At 40.3% G+C, this 21,725-nt stretch overlaps 2 protein-coding genes across 2 annotated transcripts; both read left to right on the top strand.

The window, feature by feature from the left end:
* The first annotated feature begins 219 nt into the window (after nucleotides 1–219).
* On the top strand, nucleotides 220–7,621 carry serpine2 (serpin peptidase inhibitor, clade E (nexin, plasminogen activator inhibitor type 1), member 2). The gene is made up of 9 exons (XM_040025195.1): nucleotides 220–715; nucleotides 1,702–1,980; nucleotides 2,094–2,321; nucleotides 2,737–2,934; nucleotides 5,820–6,018; nucleotides 6,099–6,196; nucleotides 6,677–6,763; nucleotides 6,873–6,956; nucleotides 7,052–7,621. Exons 2-9 carry the CDS (start codon nucleotides 1,719–1,721, stop codon nucleotides 7,087–7,089), a joined length of 1,194 nt encoding a protein of 397 aa, XP_039881129.1. The 5' UTR covers nucleotides 220–715; nucleotides 1,702–1,718; the 3' UTR covers nucleotides 7,090–7,621.
* A 2,115-nt stretch (nucleotides 7,622–9,736) lies between these two features.
* wdfy1 (WD repeat and FYVE domain containing 1) lies at nucleotides 9,737–21,374 on the top strand. The gene is made up of 12 exons (XM_040025181.1): nucleotides 9,737–9,968; nucleotides 11,258–11,325; nucleotides 11,937–12,010; nucleotides 12,128–12,182; nucleotides 15,004–15,154; nucleotides 15,239–15,351; nucleotides 17,907–18,033; nucleotides 18,905–19,010; nucleotides 19,179–19,280; nucleotides 19,366–19,496; nucleotides 19,590–19,698; nucleotides 21,115–21,374. Exons 1-12 carry the CDS (start codon nucleotides 9,832–9,834, stop codon nucleotides 21,172–21,174), a joined length of 1,233 nt encoding a protein of 410 aa, XP_039881115.1. The 5' UTR covers nucleotides 9,737–9,831; the 3' UTR covers nucleotides 21,175–21,374.
* Nucleotides 21,375–21,725: the final 351 nt, after the last annotated feature.

Here is a 21,725-nt window from a genome sequence, read left to right as displayed (position 1 = left end):
ATGGGCATATATTTTCCAAATTCTCTGTGAAATGTAGTTTGGATAAATATAACTGGAAAAGACTAAGCAATAGTTAGTCTTAGAAATATTTAGGGACACTTTGAAAGGGTCTACGTCGTAATTGACAGTTTTTGATGATGTTGATATTCATCAGGGTAAAGTGTAGGCTCTACGTAATTCTCCATTACATATGACAAAACATCACTATTTTTGCACGTTTCATACTGCTTTTAAACATTACCACACTTCCTGATGTGTCAAGTTGGATGGCCAAGCCATCACCGGAAGTAGCTTCATGAAGGTAATCATTATCTAATCTCCTTTTGCTTATCGGAGAAATGTGAGCTACAACTTTGCTAAATTATGAGGATACATCTCATTTTAAATTATGAGAGTTTAAAAATGACAATCTTTAGGGTTTTTTCTGACCTTTACTTTGAAAGTGTAGCGGACGCACATCCGTGTGTGTCAAACACGGATGTCTGTTTTATGGTCGGCTGCTCGGTTGGAAGGCGGGGTTCACAGTAGGATAAATTCTTGTTTGGAACTGCGGTGGAGTCACTAGTAGGTGTAACTTTCTCCAGAGTAAGATCTCTCTTCGTGGACTTTGAGGGTTAACTACTTGAGTTGTCGTTTGAACGGCAGCGAAAAAGCGGACTAATACCAGCTGCAATTTCACCTGCGGGACAAGTCTAATCGAAGCCCCTCGGGTTAGGTAAGGACTAGCGTTTTTTGTGTGTGTGGTGGGGTTTTTTGTTTTTGTTTTTTTTTTTAACGGAATTTTATTTTTAAGCGTCAACACACGTAGCTATTTTAATTGACTTCAAGCATTGCATCTAATTCAAAGAAATAAAATAAGAAAACATGCCCGCATCCTAGCGGGAAAATATTTTGTCGTTTTTGTTTTTTCAAAGAACTAAAGGGAAGTTAATTGTCGTTCTGCATAATTGTAGTTGTGTTCACGTGACCTGTTTTGTATCGTTTTTGTTGTTTTTCTTAAAGCACTTTAAAACTGGACTGGTAGTTGTTTAAATGTTTGACGGGTGGGGGTCACCAATATTGCACAAATTAATAAGTTAATGTTCACGCTTCCTGCGATTTCCTCACCAGATACAGTTGCGGAATATTGTGGCTGAGTGCTGATTTGGAGTGCGTCAAACTTCTGAACACGATGTTTTATAAAAGCACTCTGGTTGATCATTTGAAAACTGCATGTTAAATCCATTTCCGTGTTTTCTCAGCAATATTATTATTATTAACAGCACGCCCCAGTTGGTGAATAAACGTGGCAGTTATACAACTTGCCCTAATTTATGTTCACACTGCAAATACTGCACCTCTTCAGTAAGTCCCCACCGAGAATTGAGTCTGGCTCTTGTGGCCAGTTTTAGGCTGAAGCATTTTCCCCAAAATGGTCCTAAATCTTATTTTGAGCTCAAATTAAAAGGAACGAAGGGTGCAGTTCAAGTGTTCTGGCTAGGGATAGCTTGTGATGTTTAGACACAGTGAGTAAGAGTTAGTCAGACCTTGCAACACTGGATGAATGATTTTGCTGCTTTAAGAGGGAGTAAAGGTATATGTGTTTATTCATGAGTCACAACCATCTATTATGGAAGTGGTTTAAAAAATGCATGCAGTGGTAGATGACTTCTTCAAGTAAAATAAATGTCATCCTAATTGCCTCTCCTAATGTTTATGTAGGTGTTGCAAGTATCAAAATGAAGCACATGTCCTTATTGTGCCTCTGTGCATTGGTGGCCTTGTGCAGCCATAAGGGGGTGCTGTCCCAAGCACCATCTTATGGTGAAAGGGGCTCTGATCTCGGCATCCAGGTGTTTCAGCAAGTAGTTCATGCCAAGCCCCTGGAAAATGTGGTGCTCTCGCCTCATGGGGTGGCTTCAATCCTTGGCATGCTGTTATCTGGAGCCCACGGGGACACGAGGAAGCAAATCCTTAATGCTCTCCGTTACAAGAAAAATGGTAAGGACTATTTCAGGCTATAGATGTCTTCTGAGTCTTACAGATTTTAGCCTAACGTATAAAAACCTTGGGTGGTGTTGAGGAACAGTTACAAGTTTACCTGGTTTGCACAGGTCCTTACAAGATGTTGAAGAAGCTGCATAAGAACTTGACGGGCAAAGCCAACCAGGACATCGTGCTGATCGCAAATGCTATGTTCAGCCAGAAGGATTTCCCCATGCAGGAGGCTTTTGTGACTTCCAACAAAGAGAACTTCCAGTGTCAGAGCAGGAGCCTGGACTTCAGCAGCCCTGATGCAGCAGCCGATGAAATTAATGAGTGGGTCAACAATAAAACCAAAGGTAACAGTGGCTGTCAATTATAGCTGTATACAGAAACTAAACTTCCATCTTTGAATGCAGTTGAGTCTCAGAGTGTAGGCATTCCTTCCCTAAAGTGGGTGCAGAAGGACTGGTTTTACCTAAGGAAGGGGAGACTTCTGCGTCCATGTTTTGGACTTTTTGTATACTTGGCTACAAGGCTTATTGTCACCTACAAGATCGTTTTCCTTTTCTGCATGAACACATTGAAAATACTGCAGGACTGTTCTAAAACGTCTGACTTGTTAATGCACTAAATTTTCTGCTGTATCGATTGGTTGCCCCTACATGGTGATACAGTTTTACCTTCTCTGTCTCAAAATAAATACAAAAGACATGACGTGTGGGTTTTTAAATCAAACCTTGCTGATGGAATAATGCTCCTATGTTTATCCAGGTCACATCCCCAGCTTGATCAAAGCAGACATGCTGGATCCTGCTCTGACCCGTCTGGTCATTGTCAACTCCATCTACTTCAAAGGCTTGTGGAAGTCTCGCTTCCAGCCTGAGAACACCAAGATGAGGACCTTCACCCGGGGCGATGGAATCGATATTAAAGTTCCAATGATGTCGCAGCTATCAATCTTTAACATAGGTGAGTGGTGATGTGAGACTAAGCATTTAAATGTGTCTGAAAGAGCAGTCAGTGTTTTAGATAAATCATGATACTAAAAAAAGGCCATATTATTCTACATTACTATCAGTCTATATTGCTTTCCACTGCAAAGCAACCTTTAGATACATCCATCCATCCATCCATCCATTCGCTTCCGCTTATCCTTTTCAGGGTCGCGGGGGGCGCTGGAGCCTAACCCAGCTGTCATGGGGCGAGAGGCAGGGTACACCCTGGACAGGTCGCCAGTCTGTCGCAGGGCCAACACATAAGGACAGACAACCATTCACACTCACATTCACTCGCACATTCACACCTTTAGATACATTTTCGCAATAATTAGAAAGCTCTTCTGCAACATTGTAGCACAAGCATTCACAGTAGCCAGTTCATTTTTACTAGTCTGTAGCCAAAGTCTCTCTTGGCTTATCAACCATTACATTACTGTGGTGTGGGGTTTACAGAAGTTCAGTTTTGTCAGCACCATATATTTGTTCTATGTTACTAACGTAGTTTTATGATTTGAGAGTTCAGAATAATTCCTATTTATCATATACTGGACCTTGGTGCAGCTCCTCAGCTCATCCATTGTTGGAAACGAGCTGTTGTCCCTCTTCTCACTGCCCTTTTTAGCAAGCCTTCTTGTGATTGGAAGAAGAAAGCTCACCCACTGGTGAGTGGGGCTTCTGTGCTCACAGCCGGCACGGTGTATTTTAAGTGACCAATCTGGCGCATTTGCATCATGCAGTCAAGAATAGGAAAAAAAAAGCTGGGAAATGGCATATTTAGAGCAGCATGAGCGTTTGCCTTTCCAATTTTTATATACTATGTCCTACTTATATTACACCTTGTTGACCTTGTTTAATAGGAAAACCCCTGCACCAGAGTCAGTTATTTGTCACAGAAAATAATGAAAAGCATAACTTCATCATAACATTGGGTTGGTTCACTTTTCTTTCAGTACCTGATTCTTCTCTGAACTTTACCTTGTACAGCCTTCATTGATAATAGACCTCATCTGCCATCATCTACTGCCAAATTATTGCACTTTAGGTTTATTATAATGCAGCTGCAGTCACTGCCAGTTTATGGTTCATATGCGAGTTTGTGTTGAGTTGGGTTTTTTTGTTTTGTATTTTAAGGACTTGGACATGCCACTTCTGTAGGATATTATTTAGTCCTGTGTGAAATGAAATGATACACCAGTCAGAGGTCTATATTTAGGTGACTTGTCAAAGTTGTGCTGGCCCGCGAGTGCTGTGGACAGATGCTCTTGAACTAAGGCCGTGTTAAGCTGCAAGTTACAGATATCTAACTTTCTTCAGTGTCCTAAAGTGTTTTGAGTTTAGTGTTGATAGTCTGTTGCTTGGATTATTGTCTTCAAGCTAGCAGGTGGTCCTAAAGAGAACACTAGAATGTAGTGGTTCTGGTACAGTAATGTTTTATGGCTATGATGGCATTTACACTTACTTGGCAATCTGACTTTGTAATAGGTAGGTTGGTGTAATAAGCATATACAGCCTGAAAATGGGAGGGAGTCTTGATACCTCTGGTGTAGTACTGCTCTTATGTTATGTGCTTTGATTCAGCTCCACATTTGCTGTTCTTGTACATCATTCAAGAGTATCTACTTGCACGAAAAGGTGATACTTAAAAGCTATAAAGTGCTGTCTCAAACTTTAAGCAATGTTAATGACATATTTGAATTGAGTGAAATGCTGAAAGCTGCAAAAACTGTACCATGCATATGTCTTATGCTATACCCCCTTATTAGCTAATTTAACACAGTATTCTTACAGTTGGTGTTCTTCATGGGTCTTTTCTGGGAGAGTATGTTTGTCCTCAGGAAGCCAGGGATTTTCTGCTTCCAGACTAAATAGAAAGTGATAACCATCACTGATTACCATTGTGGTTAAACAAAAACATTTACCCACACAAATTCAGAGTTGTTCAGTGGAAAGTCCTGGCAAAATCTGGAGTTTGGCAAATTTGTTTGTTAAAATAAAGTAAGAAAGAACTGGAGAAAAATCCCCATGGGATGAAACCTGTTTTGTCTTTCTTTCTTTCTTTTCTTTCTTTTTCTTTCTTTCTTTCTTTCTTTCTTTTTCTTTCTTTCTTTCTTTTTTCTTTTTGTCACACATCAAACAATTCAAAATGTGTTCTGTTTTATTAATGTCTTTGCCTCGAATTAACCTTAAGCTGATGGATGGGTACTGGATTGAGCCCACAAGGGAAATTACAGCAGCAGCTCAAAGTACATACAAACATATGCTGTAGTACTTAACTATAAACATCAAGTACTATAGCACCATACTGAAGGCCTCATAATGTGAGGTAATACAAAGTTATACATGCAACAGTAATTAAGTAAGTAAAATGATAGCTTGATGTTTTTGTTGATCTTCATTTCCTTAATTCCCCCATAAAATATTTTGAAAACCTTAACTTTCTTCCTTCTGGACCATTCAGTATAAAACGGTGAGCTTCGACTGGCATTTATAATTTTCTGTGGGAGAGCAGAATTCATGTTTCTGTTAATAATGATAATTAATGGTGACTGTCTTACAGATAGTTTAACTTAGAACTCAGTGATCCAGGAGAAAGTTTTGAGGGTCATCATGGTGTGCTGTGCTAAAAGGGCGATTACAGGTGTGTGTGTGTGTGTGTGTGTGTGTGTGTGTGGCGTTCAGTACTTTTAGTGTTTACTTGTCTTTTTAGATTTTATTTGTATTTGACCATTGTGTACATGGTAAACTTCATTATTACGAAAATGGTGATGGCTGGTGCAGGGTTGGTAGAAAGATAATGTGGAGGGGATGGAAGTCTGTTTTGCAGCATTCTAACTTCAGATTTTTGTATTCTGCTAGGCCTAGCCTCCACACCCCAGGGGCTCAAATACAAGGTAATTGAGCTTCCTTATCATGGCAACACCATCAGCATGCTAATCGTTCTCCCGTCTGAAGAGGACACCCCTCTGTCTCGTGTCATTCCCCACATCAGCACAGCCACAGTGCAGAGCTGGACCAAACTGATGCACATGAGGAAAGTCCGCCTGCTCATCCCAAAGTAAGGCACAAACGCACATAAATATAATATCCCTTCAAATTTGATACATGGTGACATTGTCTGTTACGTTGTGTTCTCAGGTTTACGGCTGATGCAGAGGTGGATTTGAAGGATCCACTTTCAGCTCTGGGAATCACGAACATTTTCAGTGAGGGCAAAGCTGACTTCAGACATCTCAGTGAGTGAAAGCAAAGTCACTGCAAACCAGACGCTGACGCATGTTCTCTTGCACCACCACAGTATTTATCCAGTCTATTTAGATATGAGCAGAGCCTGGAAGTATGAATGGATTGTTGGCTGTTTACAGAGAGTCACTGATGGCCAGTAAGGAGCTTGAATCGTAGTTGACTGTGAAACACTGACTCACTGCTCCTCTTGTCTTGCCATTCATCATCTTCTTGAAAGTTTGGAATGAGAAGAGATGGGGATGAAGAGCTCTAGTGCCACCCTGTGGTGTAATTGGCCAAGAGTTTGTAGGATTTTCCCTAGGAAAGTACCCCATCAGCTTTCCAGCAGATGGGGATGCTCTATTGCCATCATGTGGTGTAGCTTACAAAGGACTATAACATACTTTTGTATTTATGCAATCTATGTTGCATGTGGAAGGTCTGGTTCATACTGAGAAAGCAAAGATGATTGTGTACTGTCGTTTCCTCAGGTTCGGAGCCTGTGTATGTATCCAAGGCACTCCAGAAAGCCAAAATAATCGTGAATGAAGATGGAACAAAAGCAGCAGCAGCCACTAGTGAGCATTTGTTCAGTAAGCCTCATCTTTAACTTAAAGTTTCTCCCATGTTTTAACAATGTTCTGTTTTGTGGGTTTTTTTTTTTTTTTTTTTTTTGCTTTTGTTTAGCTGCTATTTTGTTGGCCCGTTCCTCCCCACCCTGGGTTACAGTTGACAGACCTTTTGCGTTCCTCATCAGACATAACCCGACAGGTACAGATTTTCTTCCATTTCCACCTTAAAATGCTGAAAAATGTTTGATTGTAAAGCACGGCACCGTGACGAGTTCTCCTTGCGTCTGTCTCCAGGTACCATCCTCTTCATGGGCCAGATCAACGAGCCTTGAGCCCAGCCCCATCATCAACCATAGCATCATTTATCACAACAGGATATGCTTATACACTGCCATGTATCAGAATACAAAGTAAACATAAACACACCCCTACATATACAGAGCACACTTTGCTGAACATGTTTGTACAATGTGGATATACGATGTGATTTGTTTTAAATGTTGCTTTTTATGTTACTTATTTTCTGTATTGCATAACATGCTGTATAAAATGTATTTTGCTGACTAAATTTTCCAGTTTTAATTTTTTTGTATCCTTTTTTTGAATTAATGACATTTTTAAAAGACTTTGAATGTCAGTTGTGTATTTTCTCTTCTCTGGAGTAGGATAATCCGTTTATTTATCATGTCAGTGTTTCCGTTTCGTGTTGTAACTCCAGTCTGTATTACGTTTCACTCGTAAGTTACGGCAATATTCATGCCGTTGCAACGGTTTTGCATTTGAAATTATTCTTTCCCTCAGAGAGAAAGTCTTCTTCAAACTTTTGGGGTGAGGTGAAGGAATAAATACACATTCATAACATGAGTGATTTTTGACTGGCTTATTTTCTGTAATCCAGTTAGGGAAATAATTTTGGTCCCCCCCCCCCAGCTGAATTTGTAAGTTTGCCCAAATAAATAAACATTCTCTGATGTTTCTGTCAGTTAAGTTTATTTTAATAAAGACAGACAGAATATCAAATAAAAATCAAAAAAACACTTTGCATAAAAGTTATACATTTATTTGGATGTTATTGAGTGAAATAAGTATTTGATGTCCAAGCAAAACATCACTTAGTAATCGGGGGAGAAACTCTTGTTGGTGTGCACAACACTTTCTTGTAGTTGGTTACCAGGTTTGCACACATCTCATGAGGGATTTTGGTCCGCTCCTCTTTACAGAAACTCTCTAAATTCTTTAGGTTACTTAGCTGCTGCTTAGCAACTCCAAGCTTCAGCTCCCTTCACAGAATTTCTATAGGACTTAGGTCTGGAGATTGGCTGGGCCACTCCATGTACTGGTTCTTTAGCTACTCCATTGCAGCCTTGGCAGTGTGTTTCAGATCATAAGTTCTACACAAAACGAGTTGAGATCAGGAATCTCTAATGCACTGAGTGTAATCAAATCTGTGGGAGCCAGAGTTCAGGCTTGGCTGTAGGGGATGAAATACTTATTTCACTCAATGACATGCAAATCAATGCGTAACTTTTATGAATATATTTCTGGATTTTCAGTTGCTTTTCTTCACTAAAAAAATGAAAGTATCATAAGCTTTGAGACTCTTCAATTCTTTTGAAATGAGCAAACTTATACATTTAGCAGGACATCAAATAATTATTTTCTCTATGGTAGTTTTACATGTATATCTGAATATTATGGTACTTTTTTTTTTTTTTTCAATTATAGACTCTCTGGCAGTCATATATTAGTAATTTAGCGGATCCATCTAGTTTTTAGTCAGCGCCACCAATGTACTTGAAAGCTTTTCATTATTGAGGGTCATGGATGGCTTGTTTATACAAGTTCCACAGGAAAAATTATTTTTCTGTATTGATCATGTGGGTGCCAATAAAACCCAGGGTAAAAAGTCCAAATCCTGTGTTACATAAATGAATTAAAAGATATTTTACAAATTGTTAAAACCCTATATATCATTTACAATAGGACAAAGACACCAATTTTACCATATACAGTACTGTGCACACTCTACTGTATCTCCTTGCATGTCTACATGATGTCTGTCTTTTTTCTTCTTTTGTTTTCTTTTCCTTTTAAAAAAAAATATAGACGCAAATGGTAGCATATACAATGAGAAGAGAACTGGACAAAAAATGAAACTTTGAGGTACTCCGTATTGCATGGAAACAGTGTTAGAAGAGGACCTGCTAGTCAGGTAAGACTAAAACATCTCAAGAAGTGAGATCAAGATCTTCTACTTGGACTGAATGCAGCAGTGAGATTCAGTAATACGAGTATACAGAGTCGCCATCATCAACAATACACCAGAGACTATTAAAAAGTCTTAAAAGAGCAGGTCCTGTGCTGTGATAGAATATCAAACCAGACTAGAAACGACACCGGTATCATTATCGTGTAGAAAATACTGCAGCTGCTGGAAGAACACTTTCTCTAACCGTTGGATAGACTGAGACTGGTCTAAAATTAGATGGTTCTGCAAGGTCAACATGTATTTCTTAATAACAGATTTGTATTGGTTTTACTCGTTTTAAGAAGGTTGTCAACGGAAGAGGATTAGGGCCACTGGGGGGAAAAGTGGGCACGTCTTTTTTTTTTCTTCTTTTCCCGAATTCTGAATAAAAAGTCAGAATTCTGAGATTAAAGTCAGAAAAGAAGAAAAAAATAGACGTGCCCAGTGGCCTTAATCCTCTTCCGTAGGTTGTCACTGTCCCTGTCATTGAACACATATTTGTAATTGTTGGTGGCCCTATTACGTGAAAAAGTCGTTTAAACAGACGAAAGGGAATTATATGTGATTTACTTATAGTTGGGTTTAACTCAGCAATATTAGTTAGCGTCTCGTGGCACTTGGTTGCTTGTGTTGTGATCCAGCATCTGGAAAAACCAAATAGTCTCTCATACAGCATTTATAAAATTCACAGTCTGAATTCGTTGGTCGCATTCCTCACGTTATTACGGTGATCCCGACAGCGGCTCCGGGTGTCAGCTGATCCTCCTTTACTGGCGAGTAAGGAGGAAAATCAGCTGAAGGAAAACACTCCTGGCTAGTTAAAACCATGGCTGCGGAGATTCACTCGAGGCCCCAGACAGCTAGACCGGTTCTGTTGAACAAGATCGAGGGACACTCGGACGCTGTCAATGCAGCCGTTTTAATACCCAAAGAAGATGGAGTAATCACGGTTAGCGAGGACAGGTATGTTTACCAGGCAAGCTAAGTGTAGCCTAATACTAGCTAGCGGGGGCTCGGTCTATTTACTGGTCTTTAGACTCATAATACCTGGTGCACTGGCTTAAGAAGGAAAGAATAAAGATAATAAGCAACGTGTATCGCTTTGAGAATATATATTTTCTAGGCTTCATAATAGCTGAGGAGAGCGTAGGAGGGTGTGGGGATAGAAATACACTCAGAATCTGAGTTCAATCCGGAAAATCTCTGGATAATAGTAATGGACCTAATACGAAATGTAAAAATAAAGCTTCTTTTGTTCAGTATGTACCGTTTATTATTACTACTCGTGGCTTAATATGTGTAAAGATATTAAAACTGCTTGCAATGTTGTGCTTGTTAGCTAGCTTGCTACCGAGTACAGTAAACATTACTGTCAAAATGATGCCTTCAAGTGCTCGAGGATTTATTTGTCGAAATGGAACCCATTTTTGTAGTAATCGAAGTGGCTGTGATTTTTTTTTTTTTTTTTTTTTGTGGACATTAAATACCACACTTAGACATGTTAGATTTTAGAAAATGCATGCTTGGTCACAAGTGTTAAAAAAGAGACTACATCCGCCTTCAGAGTAAAGGGAACTCAGTTAATACGAACAATGTTATACAGTACATATGAAAAGGAGAAGTTGTGGGGGTTAAAACGGGTTCCTTCAAGAAAGCTGCACAGACGCTGTGTTTCATGTCTGTTTTTCTTTTCCTCGCAGACACGTTACTTGCTAGTAAGTGAAACTGACTGAATTCCCTTTTTAATGGAAGAAAAAGGCTGTGGGAAGCGTACTTTGACTGCACTTGAAATGAAAAGTGCTGAAGATGCAATAGTACACAAGAATTCCGCAAAGCTGCCCAGTTTCCTATGTAAATGGCACGTTTAATGACTGAGTCATAAGGTGTTACAGTGGAAAGAATCGCAACCAAATCTGCATTAGAAGTGCTTTTGTTAAAATCAGGTTCCAGATGTTAGCAGGCCAAAAGAAGATCCAAGAAGTGGTTTAATGCTAAGTTTAGCTTTGAGTCACCTCTTCTAAAATGTGGTTTTATTTGTGATCTCAGTCAAGCATGAAGTCGGCATCATTTCTGGTATTAATATTACTTCTGACAGTCAGGTCTTGTTAAGGTACAGAGTACTTTCCTCCATGGAAGGTGTTAAGTTGAATGTCATAAAATACGTCCTGCACAGAATGAGAATGTCGTTGCTTGTAGTTAACTGAACACTGGAGAGTACATTAAATGTTCACCTGTGTGACATGTTCCTGCAGAACCATCCGTGTGTGGCTGAAGAGAGACAGTGGTCAGTACTGGCCGAGCATCTACCATACAGTCTCCTGTAAGTAACGCTGTATCACGCTTGGGTGAGACTACTTTGAAATGTCATCAGTTACTGATTTTATTTGACATGGCTGTTTCTCCCATTAGCCACGTACTCAACTGCTGCAGAATCAAGAGTGCCACAAATGTTGTTTTTGATCACATATTCTCATATATCTTCGTGCGTTTCTTACGAGTGCATTTTTATCGCTGCTGCTTTGTAATCAGATCAGGTTGAGGTTTTTCCTGATGACAGAAGGGTTGCACTGCTCATGAACGTGTCTGTGTTGCACATTTTTGAAGTTTGAGAGACGGCGATGTTGCCAGGGAGGAATTTTAGAGGGATGACATCTACTGCTCGATTTCATCTTGATGCAATCTTTCCTGTCCTCACAACAAAAGAGGCATGAATTAATAGCAGTTGGTCTTTATGAAAGAACCTTTTTCTAATTTGAATCCTTCAATAATTTAAAGCTACAGCTGAAGTCAGAATTAAACAAATACATTCAGAAACTGCTGACAGTTATTTTCATCCATTACCCCCCTGCTCTGACTGCATTTACAGCCATATAATGAAACCCCCTGTGTGTGACGTTCCCGCTCACTGTGAATGTCTTCACTTCTTTCCAGCTCCATGCTCTTGCATGTCGTATCACCACGACAGCAGACGCATCTTCATAGGCCAGGACAATGGGGCGATTGTGGTGAGTGCAGCTAACCCAGACACGTTGGCTTCATATTTTCTTTGTTGAATCTGGCTTTAGAGGGTTTGAAGAGTTATTTGATTTGAAGTTATTTCTGTTTGTTTGCTCGAATTGCAGGAGTTTCTCATCTCCGAAGACTTCAACAAGATGAACCACGTGAAAACGTATCCAGGTGAGATCATGAGATAAGAAAATTAATAGAAGAAGTAGAGTCCAGTTTGAGTGTACGAGGCTAATCAGCGAGTCATTCGACTTAAATTAAAAGGCCTAACTCTACATGGTGGATTATTAAACCACAGATGATATCAAAATCGAAGGCAATGATGATGTGCCTTAAAACTGCATTCTTTTTAATAGCAACCAGGGGCATTACCTGGCAGGTGAACAGGTCAAAAGGTCTTCCGGTCGTATAGAAGTCTATGGGACAACAGCCCTCAGCCTTGACTTGTGTGAAAACTTTCCTGATGATTTTATGGCCTAAATTATTCATTTCAGGTCATAATGAATAACACATTAAGTCCATTTTTTTTAAAATTCTGGTCATTGTAAGTTGCAGAAAGGAGGCTTATCCAGGGTATCGGCTAATGACTTGTCAAAACACACTTTGTGTGGTTTGACAGTCACAGAACAGCCACACAGGGGAAGCAGCATGCGTTTATGTGAGAGGAGCAGTGTTTGCACAAACATGTCTACTTTCTGATGAACGAGAGCAAGTACTGAACATGGAAGAGCCACTGAAACTAAAATATCGATCCTAGTATTGATTCGATACCAATATCAGCATTGGCATCAGTACTGTTGATATTTAGATTGGTTGCCCCTCCCCCCAAATAAAAAGTTGTCAAATGATTGCTACTTCACTCTGTCTGTACTTTTTACACATCCATTTCCCTTTTCAAACTTCAAAAAGCTTGTAAAAAAGAACTTGTCAGTTTCCGGTTAGTGGACACTATGACACAGCAAAGGCCCTGACTGACAGCTGGGAGGTTAATAAGTGAGGAAATGAAATTGAAAACTTTCTTGGTTGATGCATGACTCACCAGATTAAGAGAGAAGGAAAAAGACAGTATTACAAATGTGCCATGGCTTCAGCCGGTCCGGGATGTCAACAGCCCTTAGCCTGAGTGAGTCATCTGTTGCAGAGATGCTGCAAATGAGCTGTCAAAAAGAGAACTGATGACATGTGGTTTGAAAACTACCGGTGTATTATCAAATAGCATCACCCACAAAATATTTCTTCATCACAATAAGAAGTCAGAAGGTCAGCCCTCCACAAATGCACGTTTAAACTGTGCTAACAGATCCAAGTGGAAGGCGTTTCAGAAAATTATTTTGCTTTGTAACACAGGCACCTTTAAACTGTTGTTCCACTGTGATCTTCATTATCTGCTGTTATACTGCCACTGTTGCTTGTTCCTGTGACTGTACCAGCAGCTATTTATCCTCCTCAGCATGCTTGAGCCAGCACATGTCACCACTATAATGGTCCATCTGGTTTCTACCGTTCGTAGCACAATCAAGCTGCCAAGCCTGACCGGCAGCGACAGAAACCCACAGTCAGTTTAAACATACACGAGGGCTGTGAGCCATGCACAGTTTAGCATCATCACTGGCAGGCAGTGTTAATTTCCTTAGAGCTGTACACAAGAGAACATTGACCTCTTTTAATGTCCTTTATGCCAGCACCTGTTCAGTCTGCTTCTAAATTTTTGTAAAAGAATGATTTTAGAAAAATCTTTCCTCTCTGGACTTCAGTTTAATTACTTAGCAAAGTCTGTGCTCCATTTATTATGTGAGCGTGTTCACCGTGACCTGGTGAGGACATTCTTATTTGTCATTATTAGTCATAATAGATGTAATAGCCATTACATCACCAGCACTCAAGTCACCCACAGATTACAGATTTAAGTAAGTAAGCTAGATGGATTTAGGGGATAAAAATGTTCCTCTAGTTATGCAGACAAGACAAATGCAGTAAAAAGGAATACAGACGCAGGAAATACAAAATGGATAGTAACGGAGAGAATTAGTCATGTGGTCATGTGCACTTGGATTAGGCAAATATGACTCCCTTCTGAACTTTATCAGTGATGTTTTACATTTCTATCAGCCATAAAGATAATGGCAGTAATAAATGAGAAGGTTATGGCATTTTACATTCAAAAGTTCCAAAGGTTAGCTTCACTGTGACGTCTATAAAAAACACACACACAATTTAATTCCATAATTCAGGCTCAGAAGAGGAGTTTGAGACTATTTTTTATTTTATTTGTCTTTGATTTGGTAACACTGACACTTGATTATTCAGTTCTGTACATGTGAACTTTACTAGTTAACAGAAGAAAACAACGGCAAGGCAATTATTCTGATTAGTGACATAAAGTGATTTGATTTAAAGCTGCTGTAGTCACCATATTTATTTTTTCAGTGATTTAAATAAGCACACAATGGTTATTTCACTCATCTCACCCAGGTCATTTGGAAAGATTTTTTTTCCTTTTTTTTTCCTTTTTAGAGAAGGTGTAGAAAACATCTGGAATAAAAGATCCAGAAATCTTAACCTTACCAGAAGCCCTTGAAATTGCAACACAGGTTAATGTTGTGAAAGTAGGCCATATATATTCTTATAATACCTTTCCTCTGTCCACTTTATAGTTAGTTTATGTTCTGTTGTCATTAATCAGTGCTGCTTTCAATATACTTGGAAAAACCTACACATGGGCACATAGTATGTGGGATGTATTGTGATTTATTTGAATGTAGCTGTTGGCCAGCTTGAAACAATACAGTACAACAGGAGTAGTTGAGCCCCTGCTGTTTGCAAAGGCTGAGATGTTGACTGCAAATTGTTTGAAAGGATTAGTTTGTGTGGATTACAGGAACACTAAGCAGAACCTGTGATTGGATCAGGACATAAAGAGAGCAAAGTCTTCTTTTTGTCATCTACATGCATTGTTGCTCTTTAGCACTTATTATGTATTTGTTCTTTGCAGCCCACCAGAACCGCGTGTCAGATATGGTCTTCTCCCTGGAGAGTGAGTGGGTGGTGAGTACCGGCCATGATAAGAGTGTGAGCTGGATGTGCACCCAGAGTGGCAGCATGCTGGGGAGACACTACTTCACTGCCTGGGCCTCCTGCCTGCAGTATCCTTTATTCACTGAGTGTTTGTGCCGCATTTAGAGTACAGTAACATGTAAAGCCAGTTCAAGCCCTGACTCCTCGCTCAGATACGATCAAGAGACACAGCACGCCTTCGTAGGCGACCACTCAGGACAGATCACTCTGCTGAAGCTGGAGAGGCAGACGTACTCCACCATCACTACACTGAAGGGTCATGAAGGTAAAGGCATACATGATACACACAAATGTCGCTTCCTTGATAAACAGGCACCAAATACCAACATTTATGCAGCAATTAAATACATAATTCCTGCCTTCTTTCTTGTTAGAGCTATTTTTTTTCCTACCAATTTCTCATGTCTGATGATATTCTCTCGAGGTCCTTCTTGTTTGCGACTTTTTAGGGGAGTTCTGGGTTATCTCTCATTAATATGCATCCACAAGCTTTAAGAGCATCTTGCAGTCTGGAGATCTCGGTGGATAAACGTATAGATAAATGAAGCGATAACTGTATTGACTAGATTTTCTAGTCTATATATGTCCTAAAAAACATTTAAAGTCATTCATTGTAACAGAGCTTATAGCACAATCAAAAACCACAGAGCTTTCATGTAACAGAAGTGTGGTTGAGATTTTGAAAATGTAAATCACAATCTTACAATTATTAACTTGTTAGACATCAAGGAGACCTGGATCAGGAGAAAAAATGGAAAAACGTTGGCTTTTGTTGTTTTCCTATATGGTACTGTAAGGTTAGTGCTCATATATTGGGATATAAGTATTGTATTGAGCATAGAAGCTATGCAGAAACTAAAACGTCAGTATCAGCTCTTATTGATTCACATTATTTAATTCGTGATACCCACTAATTTGGAAGTTATCAAACAAAAAACTTCCAAATTAGTGACTTATGGCGAACAGTTGGTGTTTTTCTTGAGCTGAATCTCTCATCAATCACTGACCGTTGGTCGCCCCGGCACCAGTACGGGAAGCTGCTCCTGGAGGTGTAAGTGACGCAGCTGCTTGCACAGAAGGAACCGCACCAGCTGTCAGTATCATACAGGCCTGGCTTCAAAATCCCCTCCAGAACTCATATCATATCACCAGGAATGTAATCTTCCTGTTCTATGACAGCTGCAGCTGGCACAAAAACAAGTTCCATTTCTCTTCCTATCAGGAAAACTGGTCTCACACAATAGTTCACCATGTTTACATATGCTTAAAACACCAGTTTGCTATAGTGAGAGTGAGGCAGAGACGTCTCCCCGTATAACGTAAGATGATCTGCTCCTGGAGGGGGGGGGGGGCTAAGTTAGTTCACTTTGCACAGGTAAAGACCAAACGATCATATGACCCCCTATGAGCAAGCACTTGGCGAAAGTGGGAAGGAAAAACTCCCTTTTAACAGGAAGAAACCTCCAGCAGAACCAGACAATCAGATCCCACTGCTAGATGACAGACTAAACTGTCAGCAGCTGTTTGTGGAGCTGCATTGTTTGTGCCATCTTGTGTTTGACCTGTTGTTGCATGATGTTTTCTTTCAGTCCACTCAGAAACAATGACAAGAAACATGTCCACTCACAGCAGGCAGGTAAACGGAAAGAATGATCAACAAAGTTTAAAAAAACAGAAGTGGCGCTAACAGAAGATGTAAACACGTCATAGTTTACAGCACTACTGCTGCTGTTTGCCTTTAAGAGGCAAAATTCATCATGTCGAGTATAGCACTAAGCTGCAAAAGCCAGACCTTTGTTTCTCATTTCAACAGCAGTTTTGTTTTGGCTGGTTGATGATGATGGTGTTGGTGGAAAATGCCTTCTCACTTGCAGCTCTACAAGTTCCTGTAACTGCTTGTTTTAGTTGAGGCTTGGCAGCTGCAATGTTTTCATGCTCATCAGAACCACTCAGTGGCCACTTGAGGCTTTTTAGATGGGAGAATGACTCAGTTTGTATCAAAATGCAAATGCAAACGATGATCTGTGACTCAGATGAGATTTGCAGTCAAGGGGCTCAGTGTCCTTGTAGCTGTGCCAAGAAAATGGATCGCACAACAAATTTGAACTGCCGAGACACTTGGCTGTGTGAGACAAACACTTCCCTGTGTTCTTCTTTGGGTTTTTGATAACCAGGCACTGAGTAAAATATGTGATCCTTTCAGAGCCTGTTTTTTTTTTTTTTTTTTTTTTTTTTTTTTAAGCCTCAAACATGTTGCCTGTGGTATAGCCAGGTGGAACAGGCAAATCACACGATTTTAGAAAACCTAAAAATACAAACGCTTGCATTAAACCAGTCTGAATCTTGTTACCGCTCTCTTTGATCTGCACCTGTGCTCTGGTGCTCATGGTTACACATGGTAATTGGACAGATGGTGATACATATTAATAGGTGGGCTCCAACTGTGCACAAGCCCCAAATATTTAATGGAGATTATGTTCCATTAAAATTGGAAAAGACAACATAAAGGTCAGATGTAATGTCAGAGTCATCGCTGATATTACTGGTGTTAGAAGTTGCTCTATGTGGCTTTCATTTGGCTCAATAGCACAGAAATATGTAATATGTTATAGTGGTAGTGCATGCTTATTAGACAAAATAATTAAATTATAGCTGGAGTCATTAAGAGAGTCGTGCTGTAAAATGTTACTTGGAACTGGCTGCATTTCTCCCAGCGGGCACTGGGTGGAGCCAGCAGATCGCACCATGATCCTGTGTCCTGTTGAGCTCCTGGCAGAAGATGGAAACACGTATAATGAGTCTGTTTTCTTTTGCATCCAGGTAGTGTAGGAGCGCTGTGGTGGGACCCAGTCCAGAGGCTGCTCTTCTCAGGGGCCTCTGACCACAGTGTCATTATGTGGGACATCGGAGGCCGCAAAGGACGAACACTGCTCTTGCAGGGGCATCAGTAAGTTATAGAGTGTTGCTACATTCAGGCATGGGATCCCAGTTTGCTGTCATTCTGCTTTTTGTCAAAGATGTGGGAACTTCAAAGTGAGTTCGCAAAATGGGATGTTGATATGTGAACAATTCTTCAGGAATAAAACTCCACGTCCCTGTTTTTATCCTTTTCAAAGCAGTGTCTATGTGCAGTACACTCTGTAACCGCATCCTCTTGTCAAAGGCAGGTCTCGCCTAGTGTCAGTTGCAGCTTTCCCCAGGCACTGTCATCATTTTTATCTCCTGTCTTCATCCATATTTTACCACCTCCCAGGTACAGGAATTATCCACAAAGCCCATGTACATTGATGCCTATCAGAGCCAGTCTCAAAAGACCCCGTTGTTCCCTGTCAGGATTTGCAGACATTTATCTCTCAGACACCCATAAACTGAGAGTTATGACACACTACAGGTCTTAAACCCTGTTGTGGATCTGTATCTTTTTTTTCCTTATCCTGTCCTCCAGTTTACTTATATATCAATGTCGGCCTGTTCTGCTTATTATAGGTTTCCATACACAGCTTATACTTGGCCGTGGTGCAGCCTTCAGTTCATAAACTCTGTGAAGCAAGCTGTTTTAGTTCTCTTCCTTTTCCCTCTAAGCCAACTTTCATCTGATTTGCTGGCGCTCACAAGCAAAAGGTTGAACAGCAAGTGAGGCTGTTGTCGTCGTACCCTGAGATGATCATATCCCTTGTTAGTGACATCGGTCATATACAAGAGTAGTAAAAAAGAAAATTGTTTCCACCGGTGTTTCTGTCCACCAGGTGAACACTTGTCCACTATTGTTGTAGTTGTTAAGATATGTATTGTCTTGTCTGTATCTTTGACTCCTTTAGCGAGCGCGTTCAGGCTCTGCGTTACCTCCAGTTGACCAGGCAGTTGGTGTCATGCTCCGCTGATGGAGGCATCGCAGTGTGGAACATGGACACGCAGAGAGAAGAGGTTTGAATCATAAGCCAGTTTTCTCTGTGTGCACTGTTTTAGTATTAGATTGTTGCTATCAGTGGTAAAGAGTTTAGTCGCTCCTTTGTATTTTCATCTTAGTCCTTGTGTGAATGCTCGAGTGTCTCTGCATGTGTAATGTTAGCCTTCGAGTCTGTCTGTCTGCAGGCGCCTCAGTGGTTAGACAGCGACTCTTGTCAGAAGTGTGAGCAGCCTTTCTTCTGGAATATCAAACAGATGTGGGACACTAAGACCCTGGGACTTAGACAGGTAGGTTACTCATGCCTGTGTCCTTAGCATTTTGATGTTCTCATTATTAGTCACAATGTGATATGAGCTTGTTTCCTGTGTGCAGCACCACTGCAGGAAGTGCGGCAAGGCCGTGTGTGGAAAATGTAGCTCCAAACGCTCTACGTTTCCAATCATGGGCTTTGAGTTCCCGGTGCGGGTGTGTGATGCCTGCTTTGAAACCATCAAAGAAGAAGAGTGAGTTTAATTTTGTGTAGTATTCACATTATATAACCCCTTTACCAGATTAGTGAGGGAAAGTAATGAAATGCTGTCATTGTGTGTGTGTAGTCGGACACCGCTGGCCACGTTCCACGAGGGGAAACACAACATCGCTCACATGGACATGGATCCATCGAGAGGCCTGATGGTCACTTGTGGAAGTGACCGCATTGTTAAGGTCAACAACAGTTCTTTGATACCAGATAATTCATGCATGTGAGCAGGCTGTGTTAAGCACAGAGCCTCTGAAGCAAAATGCAACCGAAAGCAAATCAAGCCCACAATCTAGCTTTACCTATTTTTTTTTTTTTTTTTTTTTTTTTGTATATGAAAACATTCATATTTACAGGCAGTCCTATAAAACCTTTCAGCATTATAAAAAGCAGCATGCTAAACCTTTTTAATCTGAATTAGAGCCTTAAAAATATCATTAAAAAACTGCTTTTATTTGGACTCCTGATTTCACACATCCACTAAAACCAGCACTGCATGTGACATTGTGCAGAGCTATGTCATGTTCATCCTCCTTCCAAAACAGATCTCCGTTAAATCTAAAAAACCTTAGATCATAATCTGTGTGTAAAAGATGGAGATGGCCACCATGACGTCACCCATTGTTTCACAGACTACCTCTGAGTTTGGTATTTTGGACATCTTGATTTTATGAAACTGGACATGGCCATATGTGTATGGTAGAACTGGGAGTTATTAGCTAATGGTGGGGGTGGCTAATTAGCAAGAGCAACACATAATATACTGAACTATTAATGATTGTAATTAATATTGTATTGTTGTATTTATGGATGTATTGTATGATATGTGAATTGTTTTGCTATTGTCTCAATAGCTGAGAGAGCAGTATATATACTGTAAACCTGAGAATGACTAAATTAACAACAAATTTGATTTGGCATATGAAGAATAAGAAACCAAGCTGTAACTTAAGTAACCCCACTAATTTTGGCTATCATTGTAGAAAGCAAATGATAGCTATAAATCTCTGCATTTTGCCATTAAATTATTTATATTTGGCTAAAATTAGTACCACATTATACACAACTTACTGTCATGGATGGTGTTAGCTGCCAATGGTTTTTGGTAAGCTACTAGGATTTCCACACACCTTTCGCTAGCGGTAACATTTGCAAGGCAGATGTGGTTAGCCAGCAAGCTGGGACATATCTACACTACATAAATTAAATGATTAATTGAGTTACTAGATGTTCGAGACAGTGTTTTGTTGCCAAACATAAGCAGTCCCTCTATAAATTGAATGTCTGAATAGCTTACATAAAACAAAAGAAAAGAAAATCCTTTAAATTTCTCTGGTTTTAGATTCTCATTAGCAAACATCTGCAACTTTTTTGTCATATGTGATGATAATAATGCAATCAAAGCTTTAGAAAGTTCATGTTTTCACTTTTTGCATATATTGTCTCAACATTTTTGAATATCTGCCTTGCTTGAAAACCTTCTAGCCTGTTGTCTTGGGTGTTGTGTACACTGTTGTGGAGTTTGTGTTGTTTCATGTTTTCCTTACTTCACATCCACATTTATCTGTCCTGACATTCTTGTTGGCTGTTTGTCTCCACAGATATGGGATATGACACAGGTGGTTGGCTGTAGCTTAGCAACAGGCTTCTCCCCACGCTGATTGGCCAAGGCCTCTACACAGTGGCCCCACTGGCCCTTCATTTGCTCCGCCCATTCTTCTAATGTCATGGAAACCCCTCTGTACAGTACAGCTCCCCTTCACGCCTGAGATCTTCAGCTGCAGCCAGGCTTCTGCTCGGTGAACGTGTGTGTGTGTGCGCGTGTGTGTGTGCGTGCGTGTGTGTGTGCGTGCGTGTGTGTGCGTGTGTGCGTGCGTGCGTGTGTGCGTGCGTGCGTGTGTGCAGCCCTCCACATTCTTTTTGCTTCTCATAACAATCTTTTCTTTAATTTCACCATCAGTCTTACATCAGACTGTGTTTGACTGATTTGATGCTCTGATCTGAAACGCAACCCTAAGCACAACGAGGGCTGTGTGCGTGTACATGTGTGCATGTGCTCTAACAGGTTCTCCTAAGAGACGAATGGTATTGATATCAGTGTTTACATTCAAGTATATCTGATTGCTTCTTTTGACAAAGGTCCTTTTTTCCTTTTTCTTTTTTCTTGGCCTTGAATTGTATGTGTTTCACTAAAATGCTGACTAGCCATTCC

This window comes from Simochromis diagramma, unplaced genomic scaffold (genome assembly GCF_900408965.1).
Source record: "Simochromis diagramma unplaced genomic scaffold, fSimDia1.1 OVJJ01000348.1, whole genome shotgun sequence".
Lineage (NCBI taxonomy): Eukaryota > Metazoa > Chordata > Actinopteri > Cichliformes > Cichlidae > Simochromis > Simochromis diagramma.
Note: the sequence above shows the minus strand (reverse complement) of the source record. Positions and strands in the feature narration are given on the sequence as shown.

What these genes read in the sequence shown, in the direction of transcription:
- wdfy1 (XM_040025181.1), top strand. Translation starts at nt 9,832, where the DNA reads ATGGCTGCGGAGATTCACTCGAGGCCCCAGACAGCTAGACCGGTTCTG. An exon ending in CATCTACCATACAGTCTCCT is followed by an intron (nt 11,326 to 11,936) that starts GTAAGTAACGCT and finishes ACTTCTTTCCAG; the next exon opens with CTCCATGCTCTTGCATGTCG. An exon ending in CTGCTCTTGCAGGGGCATCA is followed by an intron (nt 18,034 to 18,904) that starts GTAAGTTATAGA and finishes TGACTCCTTTAG; the next exon opens with CGAGCGCGTTCAGGCTCTGC.
- serpine2 (XM_040025195.1), top strand. Translation starts at nt 1,719, where the DNA reads ATGAAGCACATGTCCTTATTGTGCCTCTGTGCATTGGTGGCCTTGTGC. An exon ending in GCTATCAATCTTTAACATAG is followed by an intron (nt 2,935 to 5,819) that starts GTGAGTGGTGAT and finishes GTATTCTGCTAG; the next exon opens with GCCTAGCCTCCACACCCCAG. An exon ending in AAAAGCAGCAGCAGCCACTA is followed by an intron (nt 6,764 to 6,872) that starts GTGAGCATTTGT and finishes GCTTTTGTTTAG; the next exon opens with CTGCTATTTTGTTGGCCCGT.